Consider the following 21,141-nt stretch of genomic DNA (forward strand, 5'->3'; position numbering starts at 1 on the left):
TTCTCCCGTTGCGGAGCACAGGCTCCGGACGTGCAGGCTCAGCCATGGCTCACGGGCCCAGCTGCTCCATGGCATGTGGGATCTTCCCGGACCGGGGAATGAACCCGTGTCCCCTGCATTGGCAGGCGGACTCTCAACCACTGCGCCACCAGGTAAGCCCCAGAGAAGACTTTGAATTGGCTTTCATTCTCTCTGCCACTTCACCACATATTGACCTCTTGATGTTGTTATTCCATAGAGATTTGAGATGTATTTTGCCCCCTGGGGTACTGCTGGAATTTGAAGCTTCTTGTTCACTTGAAATTTCTGTGAAGTTTTTCTCTTAAGTTTTCCAAAACATTCTCCCAACTTCTTACAACTGCTCTCTGATGTTATTGTGTTAGTTCATTGTCTACTTCCAAAGAGTGGAGTGAAGACCTTTTGTTTAGCAAGTAAATCGTGGATCAAATGAGAAAGTTCCAAATATGTGAGACAACTTGATGAGGTCATTTTAAAAAACCTAAAGGAATCTACAAAGTTAATATCTAAAATGGGGTTTGGGAAAAGTTTCTGGAGATTTCCAGCTTTCTCATTGGTCTGTTAAAATCCAAGACAGTATAAGGGTTGTTGCTGTAGACGATTTTAAAAAGGCTAATAAACGTATTTGTTATCAATGCTTTATTGTTGAAAACAAAATCGAAATTCTCTGGCACATAAAACAATTATTTCTACAAAAGGAAAGCCTACAAATCTTGATAATTTATACAAACAACAGTTTCTCAAAAAATAAAATTTTAATTTAGTAAACTTGTGCTCTATATTTTTAGCACTGTCTGCAATAATCCACCATAAATCCCTGAGCGGAGACATTTTTTGACCATGTTCTACAGACCCCCCAACACTCCCCCCAAGTTGGTCAGTTACTAAGCCCAGCCCTGTAGTGAAAGGTGTCAGGGACATTTAGTTGTTAATGATCCATTTTATGACACAGGCCCAATTATTAACGCTACTTGGGAACTGGGTCAACATGAAGTGCCTCTGCTGTGCCATCAGCGAACCTACCAAGAACCAAGTGTGTGAAAAGAAGAACAATAACAATAAAAAGACACAAAATGTTAAGACTAGGAAGTCATCATAGGTCAATAACTATTTAAATAAATAAAAATGTTAGACACTGAATTCACCTCTATATCCTTATATTAAATTCCTTTTTTCCTTTATTAATTTTTGTTTTGCAATTGCCAATGCACTAGAAGATGAAAAATATACTTCAATCCACGCTTTTGGTTTGACCACGTGTTTGTTGTTGTTAAACATTAAATATCATTCTGAAAACACAGTGATTTAATTATAATTTAACTTTTGGCCCTTCAATGAAATGTTTACCAAATAATATACATATTAGGAGGGCCTTCTTTTAATGCCATCAACAAATCTCTCTCACTATGTTGCCTTTCTCACCAAAACACTAATGCCATAGGAACACTACTTTAATTCTTTATCCCACCTTATTCAGATATGCAGCAAAACATATAAAATATGAAGAAAACATAATATGATCTATTTGCATGTCCAGCTTCCCTTAAATGGGGATGCTGACCATATATACACTGAATGTGAAAGGACAAGAAAAAAAGCTAATTTTAAGTTGCAAAGAACTGGTTTAATGAATCAAGTTTTGTTATTTTGCTATGGTAGAATAATAAATAAATAAATATGTTGGGTATTGTATAGCTACTTTCTCTAGGAAGAAGTTGAGAGTGGATCGTTGTTTTTACAAAGTTAATTTTTAGTAGCAAAGTTTGACTGCAAGTCAAAAAATGTTCAGTAAATGTTTCTTTCTCTCTACTTCCCTTATAGTCTTTTACTTGTGAAATTATCACTGAAGTGGTTACTAATAGGTAATGAAATAAAATGCCAAATTTGCTAGTGAATAATAGTTTTCAACTGTGAAAAGCACTTGGCAGGAGACCTAGAAACACGTGGGCTAATGCTATAGTCTACTGCAGCTTAAAATAAGTCATTTTTTATGTCTTTTGGGAAGAACAAAGTATGATTAAAAATAATTCCTCAAAAACTTATCAGCACTGCTGTTTAGGTACCTACTAGGAAGTGATTAGCATTTCAGACCGACTCTTTCCAAAATATAAAATCGTTGGCAACCATCATTATACACCCTCGCACAGACTTGATTTTTAACCCAGCAACATCTGGAAGGCACAAAGCATCTTCCCTTTTGTCTCATAGCTGCTGGTTAGTTATTGGAACTAGACCATTTGTTAAGCTTCCTTTTGATTTACTGCCTTAGCATGAGCGTTAACCAGGAATAGCCATTTTAAAAGGCAATTTCAAAAGCCTAAGAATTAATACAATGAATCCTTCTAGGCAGTTTCGGGAAAACGTCAGTGACATCAAAGTAAAATACGCCTGCCTGGAACACATAAGGCCTCCCCATTCCCTCCTACAACACCAGTGAGAAACATGGTTTGCTCTGTTCTGTATACCCTTTTTAGAACATGAAAAGCAAAGGATGCCCAAAAGATGGTGACATCTAAATCATAAAGCGTTATGTGCACTAGTCAGGAAACAAATGTAGACTCTGACAGATCCTGACACAGTATTAAAAAAAAAAAAAAAAAAAGTTTTCTAAGTTTTAGACACTGATAAGCAGGCTGTCCCAAAGAGGGAAGACAGCAGCGTCAGGACAACCGGCCAGCTCACCAGGATTCACACGACACTTGAATCACTGCGTGTGAACACCTGACCGTAATAGTTTACCGTGGCTGAACAGAAATTCTGACTTCCTCTCACAGTGTTTAAGGAACAGTATAATTTCTAAGTGAGCTTTCAAAATTGAACAAAATTTGAAACTTAGACTCCCCTCCCCCCTTTAAGAATGCCAAAAGATCCTGTTTTAAGTGCTCTGGTTTACAGTTCTATGGGTAGCAATTATATCCTGCAGGAGGTTTCCAATGTTCCTCTTTTTGGTGTTAACGTCTGTGCCCACAGCAAAGTGGATACTCCCAGAAGTAGCAGTGACCTCAGTGACCTCTGCCCCCCGGTTTTGAAGTCCAAACTAGCTCTTGTCATAGCACTGCTGGGAAGTTCTGTTCGTTAATGAAGCCGGCTTTCAAATATGGAGGAGGATGAGGTGCGGCCCTCCTGTGTCAAGTCTTGGAAGTCTTCAAGCCTTGCTTTTCCATGATGTTCCAGAGTTTGCGGAGATTGGACTGTGTGATGATGTCATCCGGCTTGAGCTGTAGAGCTCGCAGGTAGTTGGCCTCGGCCTTCTGGAGTCGTCCATTGAGGTGCAGGATGGCTCCCAAGTTCATCAGAGCAGCCGGATACTGGAACCAGAGAGAGGAAGGAAAACGATTAAGAGGCCATGGCAAGCTTTCCTTCATGGAAGACAAAAATCTTCATCCATTTATGCAAATGACTCCCTTATGTCTGGAGGCATTTTATGGAAGCAATGTAGCAATTTATACAAATAGATAAAACAGGAAGGGAAAAAAAGGTTTTCAAACAGCTGCTGTGTACTTTGTGCTTTAAAGAGGGCAGGCAGTTAAGGAAATAGCTTTTTCTTTAATGAGAAAGTATAGGTTACCTATGGAGACCTAGTAACCTAGTCACACTGTACTTTCTTGAGAAAAAAGTTAAACGGTATACAATTTTAGACGGAAAGAATTGAACTTTTTTTCAACTCAATGCCAAGCAATAAAAAATTAAGTGGGAAAAGTTGACAAATCTATGTCTACCCATTCTTTGCTTTCTCTCCTTAGCAATATTCTAGGCCATTTCTGCAAACATATATAAATAAGTAAAATAAGGCCTTCCCAAAGGAAAAAAACACTTTGCTTGTTATCTATGAATAAGGGCTGTCCTGTTCTTGTCTTGTCCCTGGAACTTTCTGGCTAACAAAGGGCAGCTGATACCTTGGCACTTACATAAATGCATATTTCAAACATCAGATAAAACTAAAATTGTTTATGCTAAGATTATATTTTCATTTTACAGATGGTGTCAACTATTAATTGTCTTGGCAACTATGATACAGCCTAAAATAATTCACAATTATTTTTATGGTTTAGTGTTTTCACAATGCAAGCATTTTTTTCAGCTGAATTCATATGACTCCACTCTTTACTGTAAATACAATTATTTCTGAATCAAAAACAATGCTGGGGGGAGGGTTGAATAGCTCAGAGTAAATCAGCTGGGAAAAGATGATCAGATTTGGATTTGAAGAGATCTGGATTTGAGTTCTTGCTCAACCACCGGCTGTGACCATGGTGAGGTCCCCTAACATATCTGTGTCCCAATTCTTTCATTTATGAAATACTGAATAAACATCAACTTTTTTGCATGTTGTCAGAAAGATAAAATGAGAAAATAAATGTAGCATAGTATTGATACGTGCACATAATAAGCACTCCACAAATGTCAAGTTCACTTTTTCTTGTCTCATTTTGCTTGAGGTCTAGCACATGCATGTTTATGATTTTTATGTTGTTATACATACTTTATAATTTTTGTTTCAATGGCTGCATAACATGTCTCTTTGGATGTATACCGAAGTTGTCTTAAGTCTTCAACTGCTGGGTATTATTTTCCGACTCTTCTGTATCCTTTTTTCTTTTCCAAAAATAATGTTGCAAATATAAGCTATTCCTGACCTTCGAAAACCTTTTGGTTAGGATGACTCCATACTTATCAAGAAAAATACAGATGGTCAACTTCTAATTTTAAACACCAATCCAAATAAACATAGCTTTTGAGCAGTGAATAGCTCCACACTGGAAACCTAAAATAACACCACCTACTCTGTCTTCCTGAAAGAACTTTGTTATCATATCACCCATTGTTATACTGAGTTTCTTTTTTTTTTTTTTTTTTTTTTTTTGCGGTATGTGGGCCTCTCACTGCTGTGGCCTCCCCCGTTGCGGAGCACAGGCTCCGGACGCGCAGGCTCAGCGGCCATGGCTCACGGGCCCAGCCGCTCCGCGGCATATGGGATCCTCCCAGACCGGGGCACGAACCCGTATCCCCTGCATCGGCAGGCGGACTCTCAACCACTTGCGCCACCAGGGAGGCCCCTATACTGAGTTTCTTGATGCTGGGACACATTTCTGAATTATGTCCACTCCCAGAGCTTAGCATGACTGCCAATAAACAGCTACTAAATTGAAGGCGAAGTGTGTTCACAGCCTGACTTACTGGAGATGCTAAGTAGATAAAACGTTCAGACTTCCTGCTATCCTGAGTGGGAAGAGAGGAAATGGGGAGGGAGAACCATGGCTGGAGACCATTCCCTACTAACCAGAAATAGAAAACGCCCAGTGTTGGGGCTGAGAGAAACCAGATGGCTCTGTGGGGTAGTGGTTATTTTTTGAACCACTTTATTATCCGAGTCTGTACCTAACTATAATTGCAACTCAAGGGGATTATTAAAAACACTCAAGAGGTTACAGAATCACATGCCTAGGTTCCAATGCCAGTTCTGCTCCAGTGACATGTGCACTTAGGAAGCACTAAGACCACAGTTTCTTCTGGAAACGGGATGAGAACAGTACTTGCTTCACAGGGTTGTTAATGAGATTACATGAGGGTACAAAATTATTGTCTTTTCCCTCTTCTTTTCTGTCTCCTCATCATCTCAAACACACAAAGTAGGATCTTCTTGTCAATATGCCTGAATGACCACTGAGTCCAAATGCTGAGGATGTGTGAACTGGCTCTGCCTATACTAGGTTTATAGCCTTTCTTAGGTTAAACCTGGAAAAGACAGCTGTGAAAACAGGTGGTGAAGTACATACCAAGCCACATAAATAGGCTTTACTATTGTTACTAAATTGCAGCCTGGGGTCCATCTCTCCTTAGACTACTTTGAAGTCACCTTTCTGCTATCAAGTGATGAAAAAAAGTTAATATTATTCTTAGAAAACACAATTAGGAAGTTATATCTGTTATCAAAATGAGTTCGGAATGCTAATTATAATGGTGTTTGGAATGATTCTCATTTTGCATTATCCACGTTAGTGTTACTCATTAAACAAAAATAATAAAAATTGACATCATGAAGTTAATGTGGGATAACCGATCTCTTGAAAGCTCACATATACTCATTAACTGTGTCCCCTAAAGAGTCAAAATCCAAATAAACTAAAAATGTGCATATTTAAGAACATCATTCAATATTTTTAAAGCAGCTATAGATGTCTACATTCAGATGAAACGTTTTGGTTTAGATATGTCTATTTAAATAGAGTAAAAAAAAGCTTTTTTTAAAAAATTTAAAAGCCTATGGACATACATTATGTAATGCTTAAAGAATCACTGTAACTTCTTATTTGAATAAATAGAAACTGATGAAATTTACATACTGGTGTGCTCAAATGTGACATAAGAGTATCATTGCCTTAGGTAACTGCTTTGATAGTATCAACCATTATTTTGATAAAAAATTTCATGTGTTTGTTAAACATTTATGAATAAAACTAGATATAGAAGACTTTCTTCTTATATGGTTATTTTCTCTCTTCAAAGACAAGGGCTTCTTTATCTTTTAAGCCTGTCATGTCTCTCCTCCACAGCAATGACCAGGGTAGCTTAGTGGATGCCCACTGGACTGAATGCCTTCAGGTCTTCTAGCCTTGCTACAAAAATTGCAAGGAGTAGCATTGGCATCACCTGGGAGCTTAACAGAAATTCAGAATTTCAGTTGCCACCTACTGACTCAGAATCTGAATTTCAACAAGATCTCCCAATGCTTTGTATGCTTATTAAAATTGGAGAAGCATGGTTCTAGAGGTTATTTCCAGATTCTAGATTACGTCCTTTTAGGGTTTTTGAGATGAAGTTTCCTATAAGAAGATGAAGTTCCTACAGAACAAAAGTGTATCAGATCACATGTCCATCCTTCCATCAAGTAGAATCCTTCTCTTGGCCATGTAATTATTTAAGGTAATAAATGTTCAAATGAAACTTTATTAACAGAAGCCATAAATGACTCAATATTGTTAGACAGAAGGAGAGGGAATAAAAAGCCTTTTCATAACCAAAGAAGATCACGTAAAGGTTTCTAAACAGATTTAAAGACTACCTCACTATATAACTGAAATGCAAGCAGTCCAGGTGACTGACTGGCTATCTGATTACATAGTAGTGTCATTGCTCTCTGCCAGCTATGACTCATGGACTGGGGAACAGAAACCCAGCCACATCTGCTGATGTCTTCCCTCACACACATCCTCTTTTATTAAAGACAGCCGATGAAATTTTCAGCATGTTAACAAACGCAGTCAAGCAGCTTGCAACCCAGTAACATGGGGCTTGTGGCTCCTCACAGACTAGAAAGGAAAACCAGACCTTTCTCGTTTCCTTGAAGAGGACAGATGCTTTACATCAAAGGGGCTGACTAGCAGCCATAATGAGGCAACGAATGATGGCTTTTCCAAGTCTCTAGGGAATTATGCCTTTATCGTTACTTCACTGTGGTCTTTGGCTTACTTCTCTAACATTGGAGGCAATAAGCAAAATTCAAATTAATATATATGTAGATGTATATTGGGATGAGGTAGAGTAAAGGTAAGATTATGAAGGTCTTATTCTAATCTAATGCCCTTGAGGCTCCCAAGGAACCCAGCTGATCACACAGCACTGGAACACAAAATCATCTTCCTAGCCTTTGCCTATTACATAGTCTTGGAAAGACATCTATGGAGGAGGAATAGTGAGACCATAAGGGGATTTAAGATTGGGAATCCATGTTTCTACTGGGAACAGGACTAAAATATAGAACTTTGAACAGAGGACATGGGTGAGGCCTAGGAAAAGGAAAAGAAGGACTTGGTTGAAAAGTTCTGGAGTTGGAAACCCACACAGTGACTGGCCTCTCTGTATCCCATTCGTCCCTGAGACCACGTCCCTTTTCTGAAAATAAATCAAGAGGCAAGAGAAGCTATGAAAAAGATGAAGACAGAGATAACAGACCAATAGTTCTAGTTTTATAGATATATCAATTTTCACTCAAAGTGTTGCTGAAATTATCCATATAGTTGTACATTTACTGTTGTAAGAACTAAATAACTTTTAAGAAAGAATGTCTGAAGTTAGCCTTACCCAGCTGTTATTCAGTTAATACACTACACATTTGGGGGATGTTTTCAAGATAACCACCTTTAACTTCCCTTCAGAATTTGCAAACTTAAATTGAGTTTGCACAGTCTGAAGGTTTTAATGGATTCTCACTCTTTTTCAAATAGTTACCCCATAACTTAATGAAGGCTGCCTACTGCCATTCAACTGGATTCAGTTGAAATTGCTTACCCAATTTAATTTACTGGAGCAGTAACTGTACATGATGCTTAAAAATGAATGGTATAAACTTTAAAGAAACATATTCATGAAAAAGAGTATTTATGCATACATTTAAGGGATCTCTTTATATTTATTGTGCCTTGTACATGGCAAATATTTAATAAATAATTACCGAATTAAAGTTTTTAAGATTATCTATCAGGTTTATGGGAAAAAAGTGTGACATGGACTGAGACAAAATTAGATACCCTGTTCTCCTTGGTTCCAATATCACTCCTTCTCCTTGGTCCCACTGGCATGCGCAGTGGGCTGATACCAAGCTAGAAACCTCAATACATTACCCTTGATTCCTGGGGAATGAATACATTCCCCCACATGCACACATATACATTCATCCAGTTGTTCAGTCTTGGCAACTTCACCCTCAAATCTCCCTTAAATCTGTCTTTCAATTATAATTATGCTCCTTTCTCCCAACTTGGTTTAAGCCGTGATCAACTTCTGAGATTGTTTAAATAAAATTATTTTGACAGAAAAGAATAATAAATGAATGGGGAGCTGAAAAGACTGACGGGTGACAGGTTAAATGAATGAACACACAAGTAAAGCCATATGCAGGGTTTTTTCTTTATTGTAAGTATTTTAGTCATACAAGAATTTCAGAGTACCATAAAAACTGTGCACCTGCCTAACAAATAAAACTTTATAAAGACAACTGAAGCCCCCAAATATCTTTCAGTGAAATAACCCCCCTTTCCTTCTAAGAAAGCCACTCTCCTGAAGTTGGTGTTTATCATTCCCATGTATGTTTCACACTTCTATTTTTTGTGTACCCATAGCAAATGTATGATCTTATACATTTGTAAGTTTTAATTGTATACATATGTCATTATCCATCATGGGATGCCATCCTGACCAGCACTCACTTGGAACTTGAAATTTCTGCTCATCTTTTTGTTTTTCAGATTTATCCTTGTTGATATATGTAAGGTTTTGTTGTTTCACATAAATTCTGTTGAATGACTACCCATTTTCTGAAGGACTGGCTTACAGACTATTGAAAAGAGGCTGCCACTATAATTCAAAAAGCTACATGCCCTCCTATGTTCATAACAGCACTATTCATAATAGTCAAGACATGGAAACAACCTAAATGTCCATTGACAGATGAATGGATAAAAAAGATGTGGAACATATAAACACTGGAATGCTACTCAGACATAAAAAAGAATGAAATAATGCCATTTGCAGCAACATGGATGCAACTAGAGATTATTATACTAGGTGAGGTAAGCCAGAGAGAGAAAGACAAATACCATATGATATCACTTATATGTGGAGTCTAAAATATGACACAGATGAACCTACCTACAAAACAGAAGCAGACTCACAGACATAAAGAAGAGACGTGTGGTTGCTAAGGGGAAGGAGGATGGGGGAGGAATTAATTGGGAGTTTGGGGTTAGCAGATGCAAACTATTAGATACAGAATGGATAAGCAACAAGGTCTTACCGTCTAGCACAGGGAACTATATTCAATATCCTGTGATAAACCATAAAGGAAAAAGAATATAAAAAAGAATGTGTGTGTGTGTGTGTGTATAACTGAATCACTTTGCTGTACAGCAGAAATTAATACAACACTGTAAATCAACTACACTTCAATTAAAAAAAAAACCTCTCAGCTTAAAAAAAAGGAGGCTGCCATCAATATTCTTGTGAATATCTCCACATGTACTTATGGGAGAGTTTCTAAGACTGGAGTTGCTAGACATGGGGGATCTTCAACTTTGCCAGATATCACCAAATTGCCCTTCTGTGTGGTTGTAGCAAAATGCATTAGCATCAACATGTAACAGGGGTCTCTGTTTCCTATCCTTAATACCACTTAGTATTGTCTGGCTTTTTAAGTTTTGCAAATTGAGAGTTGGAAAACAGTATCTTATTCTGTGCTTAGTTTTTTTTCCTGATTACTAGAGAGGTTAATAATATTTTCAGAAGCTTACTAGCTTTTTACATTTCCTCTTCAGTGATCCACCTGTTTTGTTTTTTTTTAAGTTATTTATTTTTGGCTGTGTTGGGTCTTCGTTGCTGCACGTGGGCTTTCTCTAGTTGCGACAAGCGGGGGCTACTCTTCGTTGAGGTGTGCTGGCTTCTCGCTGTGGTGGCTTCTGTTGTTGTGGAGCACAGGTTGTAGGCGCGCGGGCTTCAGAAGTTGTGGCTCACGGGCTCAGTAGTTGTGGCTCGCGGGCTCTACAGCGCAGGCTCAGTAGTTGTGGCACACGGGTTCAGTTGCTCCGCGTCATGTGGGATCTTCCCGGACCAGGGCTCGAACCCGTGTCCCCTGCATTGGCAGGCGGATTTTTAACCACTGCGTCACCAGGGAAGCCCGATCCACCTGTTCTTTAACATTTGGACAGAATACGTTCTGTAAGGATTGTCAACTACATGGTGATATTTGAAAGGTAATTATTCAGGGCTCCCATCACCTCAGAACAGCTGGTAAATAAGACTGTCTGGCCTTGTGTTTTCCTGGTCAGAGTCACTTTCTCAAGACTAACAACTAGATAACCACTGTTTCGAAGGTGAAAAGTCTGTTATACATAAAATGGAAAATCCTTGATATAGGTGCACTTTCAATGCGGTGAGAGGAGGATAACAGAAATCTGGGCAGCGAGAGGGACAGCAGGAGCCACCAAAATGAGTCACAGTGACTATGGGAAGCCTGGACCACTGTATGTAGGAGAAGGATGGCTTTTTGCTGGTGCTCCTAGCATGCAGAACAGACTTCTCTTTATGGCCTGCTTCTCTGTCTCTATTCAGATGCCTTGCTTTCTGGCTTCTTAGCTCCTTTTCCCAGGGGCAACAAGCAAATTTAAGATGAACAATATGTTTCATATTCTTCCTCTCTTTACTGCCCTCCATTTCTACTGGCACTGCCTGGGTTAGCATCTCATCCCATTCCTAAATGCTATCAGCCTCCTATTCTCCCCACTTTCAATTTCTTCCTTACTCCAATACCTTCCACCTGACCATCTGTCTTTCTTAAGCGCGTGGGGGTTTAGAGGGTCAGCCTGTGCCGACAGAAAAGAATCCACTCTTCATCCCAGTACTAAGAAACCCTTTACAACTTGGCACCCCAAATAAGCTCTCCATATACATTCTTCATGAGCCACGTGAAACTTCTCTTTCTGCCGTGTGCTATTTTGAGCATCCATTTCTTATCAAACTACGTTTCTGACAAAGCTCTTCTTCCACTCTCTTTTTTACAAATTTCTGTTCATTTCAAAAACGAACTGAACAATCTCTTGTTCATAGCTTACTTTCTATGTTGCCATAGCACTGTCTACATACATTAATTGCAACACTTACCACAGTGAATTGTATCTACTTGTTGTGTCTGTCTTCTATGCTGGAAGGTAAGATAGTGAATTTACTTTGTTTGCATAGTGCTAGTGCCAGGCTCTGGCATGTGAAAGAAACTCTCAGTGAATGCTTTCTGAAAGAAGGAAAATTTGTACAGTTTAGCAAAAAGAGGTGACCTAGGAGAGGTAAATTCTAGTCCAAACAGCGTAATTTAACAAACATTTATTAAGCACTTACTATATGTCAAGGTTGCTGCCAGATATGCTATATAAGTGGTGAAAAAGAACAATATAGTTTTTTGCTCTGTGTCTTGAGCCAACTTTAATTGCACACTTGGCATTTATCACTATTAGGAGGTGTACATTCTATTATGTATCATTTATGCTCCTGAAATTTGTGAGGTAGGCAAAACTGATATCCATGCCCTGTTTTTTGTTTTTTGTTTTTTTTTGGTACGTGGGCCTCTCACTGTTGTGGCCTCTCCCGTTGCGGAGCACAGGCTCCGGACGTGCAGGCCCAGCAGCCATGGCTCACGGGCCCAGCCACTCCGCGGCATGTGGGATCTTCCCAGACCAGGGCACAAACCCGTGTCCCCTGCATCAGCAGGCGGACTCTCAACCACTGCGCCACCAGGGAAGCCCTCCATGCCCTATTTTAAGAACTATAGGGCATGGTACAGAAGAAGGCTTCACCGCCCTCAAGGAGTTTATAGTCCAGGCCATGAATACAAATTCTTCTACACCAAAGAAGAATCAGACATGTCTACAAAGGACATACGAAGACTGAGCTAAGGGGTAAAGGGAGATTCCTTCCTTATGGGTGTGAAGCTTTTAGACAAGATAAATGATCAGGTTGCTTCAAATCTTTTATTCTTCTGAAATAAGAATGACAGAGAAACTTCTGAAATGAATGGGTCATATCAAAATCAGTTTGTTACTTTTTTTTTTTTTTTTTTTTTTTTTTTTTTTTTTTTTTGCGGTATGCGGGCCTCTCACTGTTGTGGCCTCCCCCGTTGCGGAGCACAGGCTCCGGACGCGCAGGCTCCGGACGCGCAGGCTCAGCGGCCATGGCTCACGGGCCCAGCCGCTCCTCGGCATATGGGATCCTCCCAGACCGGGGCACGAACCCGTATCCGCCTGCCGATTGTTACTTTTTAAAGCAAACTGCAGAGAGCAGAGCCAGCAGTGGAGAGAAGCCCTCACAGAGCAGGGTCTGCATTTCAATTAGTCTGGAGATTCAGATGTTAGTAGTGACAGCCATGATGTTAACCCTTCTGAGACCAGACCAAAATGGAAAAAGTTTTATTAAAAAATGAAATATTAATACAACAAATGAAAGGTCTTTCACAAAATTTTATGACAAAAAAACCCCACAACCAATGCAATGTTCCCAATTCAGAAATGATAGTTCTTTGTAGTCATATGCTGACTACAGTCTTTTTTTTTTTTTTTTTTTTTGCGGTACGTGGGCCTGTCACTGCTGTGGCCTCTCCCGCTGCGGAGCACAGGCTCCGGACGCGCAGGCTCAGCGGCCATGGCTCACGGGCCCAGCTGCTCCACGGCATGTGGGATCTTCCCAGACCAGGGCACGAACCCGCGCCCCCTGCATTGGCAGGCGGACCCTCAACCACTGCGCCACCAGGGAAGCCCTACAGTCATATTTTGAATAAAGCATCTCTGCAAAAAGATTTATCAAACTGTACATCCAGCAAGGGAAAACAACACAGGAAGTCTAGCAATGGCAAGGCAAATGCTGACAGATAATAGAAATGATTCATTCTGATTCTCAGTTTCAACACAGTATTTGTGTTTTTGAAATAGCTTTGAATAAAACAAAACAGATATAGGTGACAAGCAAGACACGACACCGTATTAAGCAGTAGCTTCAATTCGTCAGTGACATGTTTTATCCTGTGTGCTCAATCCTTATCTCCTACCTCTGTTCCATCCAGCGGGTATTACAAGAATGTTCATTTAACTTTTATGATGGGTGTGATTGCCACAGTGTGGAGTGCTATTCATTTCAGTAGCAATCAAAATGCCAACAGCTGTGGTTTGGGGGATAGCAAACAGTGACTGTAACAAAGTCATTTCAAAGGTGGTGGCAATTTCTAGCAGATTTTAAAGTACATCTACTAAATTAAGGATATGACCTCAGAAATTATTCTTCACTGAGGATGATCCTATTTCAAAGATAGGTTTTCCTTATGTCCTTAATTTCACAGTAAGTCTCTCACATGATCCAAATGGAAAACCTTGATCCCAGGCCACCTAAGTTTCACTCTCAGCTTTTTTTTTTTTTTAACTTTTTTTAATTGAATGAAAAATTCTTTAAATTGTATAGTGCTTTACAGTTTTCAAAAGTTTCACACACACACGATTTCATACAATCTCAGAATAATAACCCTCTTCTCCCCCTATCCCTTACTCACAGCTTTTATAAAATGCAATTGGGGGCTTCCCTGGTGGCGCAGTGGTTAAGAATCTGCCTGCCGATGCAGGGGACACGGGTTTAAGCCCTGGTCCGGGAATATCCCACATGCCGCGGAGCAACAAAGCCCGTGCGCCACAACTACTGAGCCTGCGCCCTAGAGCCCGCGAGCCACAACTACTGAAGCCCGTGTGCCACAACTACCGAAGCCCGCGTGCCACAACTACCGAAGCCCGCGCGCCTCAAGCCTGTGCTCTTCAATGAGAAGCCACCACAATGAGAAGCCTGCACCCCACAACAAAGAGTAGCCCCCACTCACCGCAACTAGAGAAAGCCCGCGTGCAGCAGTGAAGACCAATGCAGCCAAAAATTAAATGAATAAATAAATTTAAAAAATGCAATTGGCACACTTTATCTTGATTTGCAACAAGCACGTAGCTCATCATTTGAAGGAAAATGACTAAAGAAATTTCTACCTATGTGAGAAAATATACGATGACTTAAAGTGCATGAAGATTAGAAAAAGCAAAGTAAGAAGAATTTATTGAAGGTTAAAAACAATGAAGGAAAGTTTAGAAAAAGATCTGCACGGTAGGCAAACATTATGTCTCTCAAATACCAAGAGCTGTCTTCTCTTACTAATTTAGAGAGCTGCTACAAAAGCCCATAGCATCTTCTCCTTTCCTTTGAACCAAAGTCCTTGCCTGTTTCTAGTCCAAATACAATTTAAGCGACATAATTCACTCTGCACTTTATTCGTTTCTTTTTAGCATGAAGAGGAGGGAGGAACACGTGCATGCTTTCTCAATCATAGTCATGTTACACAGAAGGATTTCCAGCTGTACAGGCCATCCAAGTGTGTATGTGTGAAGCATGAGTTTGAATATATCTAATACAATGACTGCTCATTCCAAGGAGTTGAAACATGTCACTGGAATAATCATGTTGTTATTAAAATGTATTTTCAGAGACATGTTGGAAGTTGAGATTTAGACTTATAATATTTAAGAACTCAACTGCCATGGAAGATGGAAGCAGAGAGCTAATTCTTTTCTTTTGCTGGGCGGGGTGGGGGCCGGCAGCTGGCCTTTTCTTTTTTTTCTTTTTTTTTTGCTGTGTAAATTGATCTGATCCAAAAAATACGATACAGCAAGAGGTATGGACATATCACTTTGACAGAATCAAAGTTATACTGGAATAAAGACTTGACAGGGGCTTCCCTGGTGGCGCAATGGTTGAAAGTCCGCCTGCCGATGCAGGGGACACGGGTTTGTGCCGCGGTCCGGGAAGATCCCACTTGCCGTGGAGTGGCTGGGCCCGTGAGCCATGGCCACTGAGCCTGTGCGTCCGGAGCCTGTGCTCTGCAACGGGAGAGGCCACAACAGTGAGAGGCCCGCGTATCACACACACACACACACACACACAAAAGACTTGACAGATGCCACAACAATCAGATCCAGGAGATTATTTTTAACCTATGTACATCACTTCTCATAATTAACTTCTATGTTTGCAATAAGTAGCTTTGATCTGATGGAGGTCAACTGAGAGACAGTAATTTGCATGCTGTGGAAATGACAGATTTGTTCCTGAATGGGACTAATTGGAAATATTCATTTTTTATTACGGAAATAAGCATGTCAGAGACCTTAAAACAGTGGATTAAGATGAAATTTAGGTTAGGCATACACTCTCTAAAGATGGATAACACATTTTTTTTTCCCTTTCACAAAGCAGATGGGGACCCTGGTGTGAACAAGCAGGATTAATGCAAGGTTGACAGTGTCATTCAGAGCAATCACATTTCAACATGACATTAGAAGGCAGCAACTGTACATCCACAGAATGAAATAGGAAGAAAAACATCTCCCTGGGAGAATTCAGGCACACAGCAAGTGGAAAGTTTTGTGAATGCTCTAAGTTAGGACGACCAGATCAAATGTAATGAGCAGGAGCAAAGCAATCCCTCCAGAAACTATAAATCTTTCCAGGGACTAAAAATAAAATGTAAACACACTGTCTGCTGCATGGCATTCTATTTGCACTTTCCTAGGGCCTAGACTTTGTTGATACATGCTTGTAAAAATAATGATGCAAGGTCTTCACACATCATTTCAGAAAATATTCCATCAGGACACACCAATCAAGGTGAAGCCATGCTGTATTCCAAGCCATTATACTGGCCAAAGTGTCACACCTGCTGAAAATGTAAAAATAAACATGGCTTGTGTGTATCTACACTCATGGCAAATCAAGGGAGGCTGAATGGCAGAACTTCTGCCACTCACGTAGTCTAAGCTCACATCTCCCCCTCAAGATCTCTGGATTCATTTGCACACTTGGCCTTTACTTCTGAAACGCTCGTTACCTGAAATTGTCACGTTCAGACTGAACCTCCTAACTTAAAGCCTGTATAGTCAGCACATTATAGGAAGGCATTAAAGACTGGCTTGATGACACTTTTCTGCATAATAGCTTCCAAAATTGTAAATAAAACAGATTTTGTATCACCGTGACCTAATCTTATCTCTTCTCTGAGCAACTCTATTTTTGAAAATGCTACACACTTATTTTCTTGACTCCCGTCCTTGGTCTAACCTATTAATATAAAACAAGTGAGCAAGCAAGCAAATAATAAGCAATCAATAAAGCAACTGCACAGACCAAGAGTCCAAGCAACTGAGAACCTCAGATATACTTATTGAATACTTATTCACCCATACTCACAAATAACAACCAAAATACTTGAAAAGGGAGGTAGAACAAAATAAATTATTCCAATGATCAATTCTCTTATGCCAACTTTGATTTCTTTTAGACTCACCTTCAATACAGAGTTAGGGAACCATAATGAATATGTGATACATGTCAAATATGTCTACAAAATCACAAATACATTTTCACCTACTCAAAAAACATAATTTTGTATTGACAATGCAACAACCTTGAATAGTGATTTGATATTTGACTATAGAAAAAACTTGGCTACATTTCATCTCTACCTATGATTTGTATCTGAACAAGAAAACAAAAAGAACTTCTCTAGAAGTATAAGAGAGGCACATCTCAATTATTTCATGTAAGAAATTAGAGGCAAGATCCTTTTCTGCTATTACATATTAGCTAGTCTTAAAGTATCTTATAAATACTTCACTAAGTATCTAATTAAATTATAGGCCATTTGTCTCATACATGCTTAATGTCCATTACATATAATAACTAAATCCAATTTCAGTATCTTGAAATGGTTCATAGAAATTAAGCTATGCTCTAATGCCTACAATTTAACACTTTTATTTACTTCAGTCAAAGACAGAAGTTTTAGAACTTTGTGACCTTCTTTGGTTCATCCAAGAGAAGAAGAAATTAAGTGGTAATTATGAAGGCAATATTCTTAGAAAATTAAGTCCTGGATGCTAAGTGAACATGACAGCCACGTGAAAGGGCAGCCTCCAGCAGAGAAGCAGGAGGGCATGTGGTGAATCTACAGGTTTTTTAATGCCAGAACTTGAAGAACCCATGAACTAAAATATTGCCTGCCACATCAGTAAATAAAGAATGTTGCAGCCATCAAGCCGTCACATTACAGCTGCCCGGAGAGTGAGCCCTGAGGGAACTCAGGATGGAGACAAATGGGCTGCCCACTGCCAAGCCCATCTAGAAATCAGCTGCTGCAACCACCTCTGAAGATGCACCCTGAGGCAACTCAGGATGAGAAAACACAGGATACTGGCCCCAGATAGCTGAAGTGTATATCAAAGGAATGATTTCAGTCAGCCCTGACTCTTGCATCTTCCTATACATAGAAAAGTGCTGAATTTTTAACTTGAGATAACTGGTTTTCTTTTATTAACACTAATGTTAATAAAAGAAATGTTTAGACTACCTGGTCTTTTGTTGCAAAATCTCATATATTGATATATCCTGGATCCCCCCTTGCCTCTTTGGGAACGGTTTTTCAGTGTTATCTGAGATGCTGTGTCCCAGGCTTGAAGCCCTCAGAACGTCCACTGAACAAAACATAACTCTCTACTTTCAGGTTGTAATTTTTTTCAGTCGACAAACCATAGCAGGACAGGAAGCATGGCCATCCCAAGTGTAAGTAGATCACTGCGTTAAGTATCTCTTACTAAATAAATGGGGGCTTAGGGAGGTTGAAAAAAAAACTATAACAATGAAATAATTAAAATTTCAAGAAAAAAGTCACTAAAGGAGACTTGTAAGCTGCAAATGGTTAAAATATCTCTCCTGTAGTTCTATGACTATCATTTCTAAAATACGTTTGAGTTCTTCAGTGATCTCATCCATTATAGCCAAATTTCTTTACTTTCTTTTTTAACGAAATTTGTTCATTCATTAATTCATTCATATAATTATTGAGCACCTATGTTGGGGATTCAGCAGTTCACAAAACACTTCAAAAATCTCAGGCCTCATGGAGCTTAAATGCTACTTCTAAGACATACACAAAAAAATAAGTAAAATATATAGCACGTTATATTGTGATATATGATACGGTAAAAAAATATAACAAAGAAAGGGTTTAAGGAATGTATATAAGGAGAGAGGTCAATGAACTACAGTCTGTGGGTTATCTCCAGCCCACTGCTGGCCCATTTAAAAACCTACATGTTTTAAATGGCTGAAAACACTCAAAAGAAAGAATAATATATTATGATACATGAAAATGACATAAAATTCAAATTTCAATGCCCATAAATAAAATGTTTCTGGAACATAGCCACATTCAATCATCTATGTATTGTCTATGGCTGCTTCCGTGCTGCAAAGGCATGCAAAGAGCTGAATAGTTGAAACAGAGACATTATGACTGCAAAGCCTAAAATATTTACCATCTGGTCTGCTACAACCAAAGTTTGCCAATAGTAAATAGGGAGATCAGGAAAGGTCTTAAGAGATGATTGCACTTGACTGAAGAATTGAAGGTGTAAGCTTCTCAAGGAGTGACATGATCTGACATATGCTTTGAACGTTGTGCTTAAAGTAGACTAATGAAGGACTCAAGTTTAGTATTATAGGTCAGTAGTGACGTTGCTGCCTTTGACAAGGGTAGTTGCAGTGGAAGTTGGCTTACGTGACTAGAAAAATGAGATGATTTACTGCAGTGGGAAATACCATGTGAGAAGGAGGAGTGGGAAGAAGATCAGGGGCTCAGTTTCGGACTAGTTGCTTGAGGGGGTCCCTGCAAGTGGAGATACTAAGTACACACTGAATAGATCAGTCTGGAGTCCAAAGAAGTGATCTCAGCCTGAGATATACATTTGGGAGTCGTCACTGTATTTAAAGCTAGGAGAGAGGTTGGGATCTCTGACAGACTGAGTATACAGAGAAGAGTGAAGCTGTTCAAGAAGAGAAGAACTTCAAGGTTAAGAGACTGGATGGTTGGGAAGGAATCAGCCAAGGGAAGGAGTGATAAGATGGAAGACGGACCAGATTTAGGAGGTAGCAGAGAGAGGGTGTGCTGGTAACCAAGTGAAGAAAGTGCTTCCAGGAGGAATGAGTAAGTATCTGTGTCAAACGCGATTAGTATGACAAATAACGTTAAACTGAGAATAAACAGATTTAATGATGTTCTGTGCTGTTCTAGTAACTTTGACAGGAGCAGTTTTGGTGACATCATTGGGGAAAAAGCCTATATGGAGTAGGTCCAAATGAAAATAGAAAGTTTTGCTATAAACAGAAGGAGGGATATTGAGTGGTAGTCAGAGGTATAAATGGGCTTGACAGGCTTTTTGTTTTTCAATTTTGGGAGACATAATATCATGTGTTTTTTTTTTTTTTTTTTTGTGGTACGCGGGCCTCTCACTGTTGTGGCCTCTCCCGTTGTGGAGCACAGGCTCCGGACACGCAGGCTCAGCGGCCATGGCTCATGGGCCCAGCCGCTCTGCAGCATGTGGGATCTTCCCGGACCAGGGCACGAACCCACGCCCCCTGCATCGGCAGGCAGACTCTCAACCACTATGCCACTAGGGAAGCCCCATAATATCATGTTTAAATGCTAATGGAGAAAACGTGGTAGAGAGAAAAAAAGTTTGTTAATATAAGAGAGTCAGAGAAAGAGAAACAGAAACAGACAAACGTAGAGAGGGAGGAGAGACAGAGGAAGAGGGATCGGGAACATCCTTCAGTCAAGAACAGAGGCATTCAGTGAAGAAATGCAGAGGCTGGTCTGAGCTACACGTATGGACAGTTTATCCATAATAACGGGAGGAAAGGTAGCATTTAGAGGCGGAGATGCAAATAGATGGTTAGAATTTTGTGATGGGATTCTGTGGAAGTTCTCTCTGATTACTTCTATATTCTCAGTGAAAGAAGAAGCAAAGCCATCAGTTGAGTGTGATGACGGAAGAAGAGCTGTTGGAAATTTCAGGTGAGACAGTAAAGTGTGAACAGTAATCTAGAAAAATGTCAGACAGAACAGACTAGAAAATTATAGTAGGTTTGCCACCCAGCACTGTGGTCTCACTTGAAGTAGTGATATTGAGCTTAAAGTGTGTTGCCTTCTTCTCGAGCTACGTTTAGCTTTAAGATGCAGATATGGAACAGGCAGAGATGGATTTAACTAGGTGTTGATTGCGCCCAAAAAGTATGATGGGCAAAAAGAAGCAAAGGAGCTGAGATTGCATGCAAGGGATTGATAATGATTGACCTTGAAATGTAATCTCAATAAAGAGGAATGTGAGGTATAATAGTCAAGAACATTGAAACACTTGTGATTTCAATGGACTGTAGGTCCTGGGTGTGGCCAAAGCATTTGGGAAATTGGTGCCAGAGCTAGAGATGGTAGGCAGGTACTAGGCTGTCTGAAATGAGACCATGGAGGTAGAGAAAAGAGCAACTAGTTAAGAGGGCTCTCTTGACAGACCAAAGTTAATACAGTATTTTAAGAGTTGGGGAGTGATTGATGGGTAATGCAGGCAAAGGAGGGAAATAGAATCGTATGGGAATTAGATTCTGGGGAAGAGGGGTGACTTGTGAGGACGGGGCCTTTTTGGGGTGACTTCTGTGAACAGGGATAGAAAACAT

General features: G+C 39.8%; 1 protein-coding gene across 2 annotated transcripts in view; it reads right to left on the reverse strand.

Moving 5' to 3' along the window:
• Positions 1–692: 692 nt before the first annotated feature.
• The window catches only part of TMTC2 (transmembrane O-mannosyltransferase targeting cadherins 2), a 423,341-nt gene continuing 402,892 nt past the window's right edge, over positions 693–21,141 (reverse strand). For both annotated transcript variants that reach the window (XM_060112322.1, XM_060112321.1), the window contains one exon: positions 693–3,326. In XM_060112322.1, coding sequence (XP_059968305.1) covers positions 3,147–3,326 — 180 coding nt within the window. In that variant the 3' untranslated portion in view covers positions 693–3,146. The remainder of the gene's footprint in view (positions 3,327–21,141) is intronic.

Source organism: Mesoplodon densirostris, chromosome 11 (assembly GCF_025265405.1).
Source record: "Mesoplodon densirostris isolate mMesDen1 chromosome 11, mMesDen1 primary haplotype, whole genome shotgun sequence".
Classification (NCBI taxonomy): Eukaryota; Metazoa; Chordata; class Mammalia; order Artiodactyla; family Ziphiidae; genus Mesoplodon; species Mesoplodon densirostris.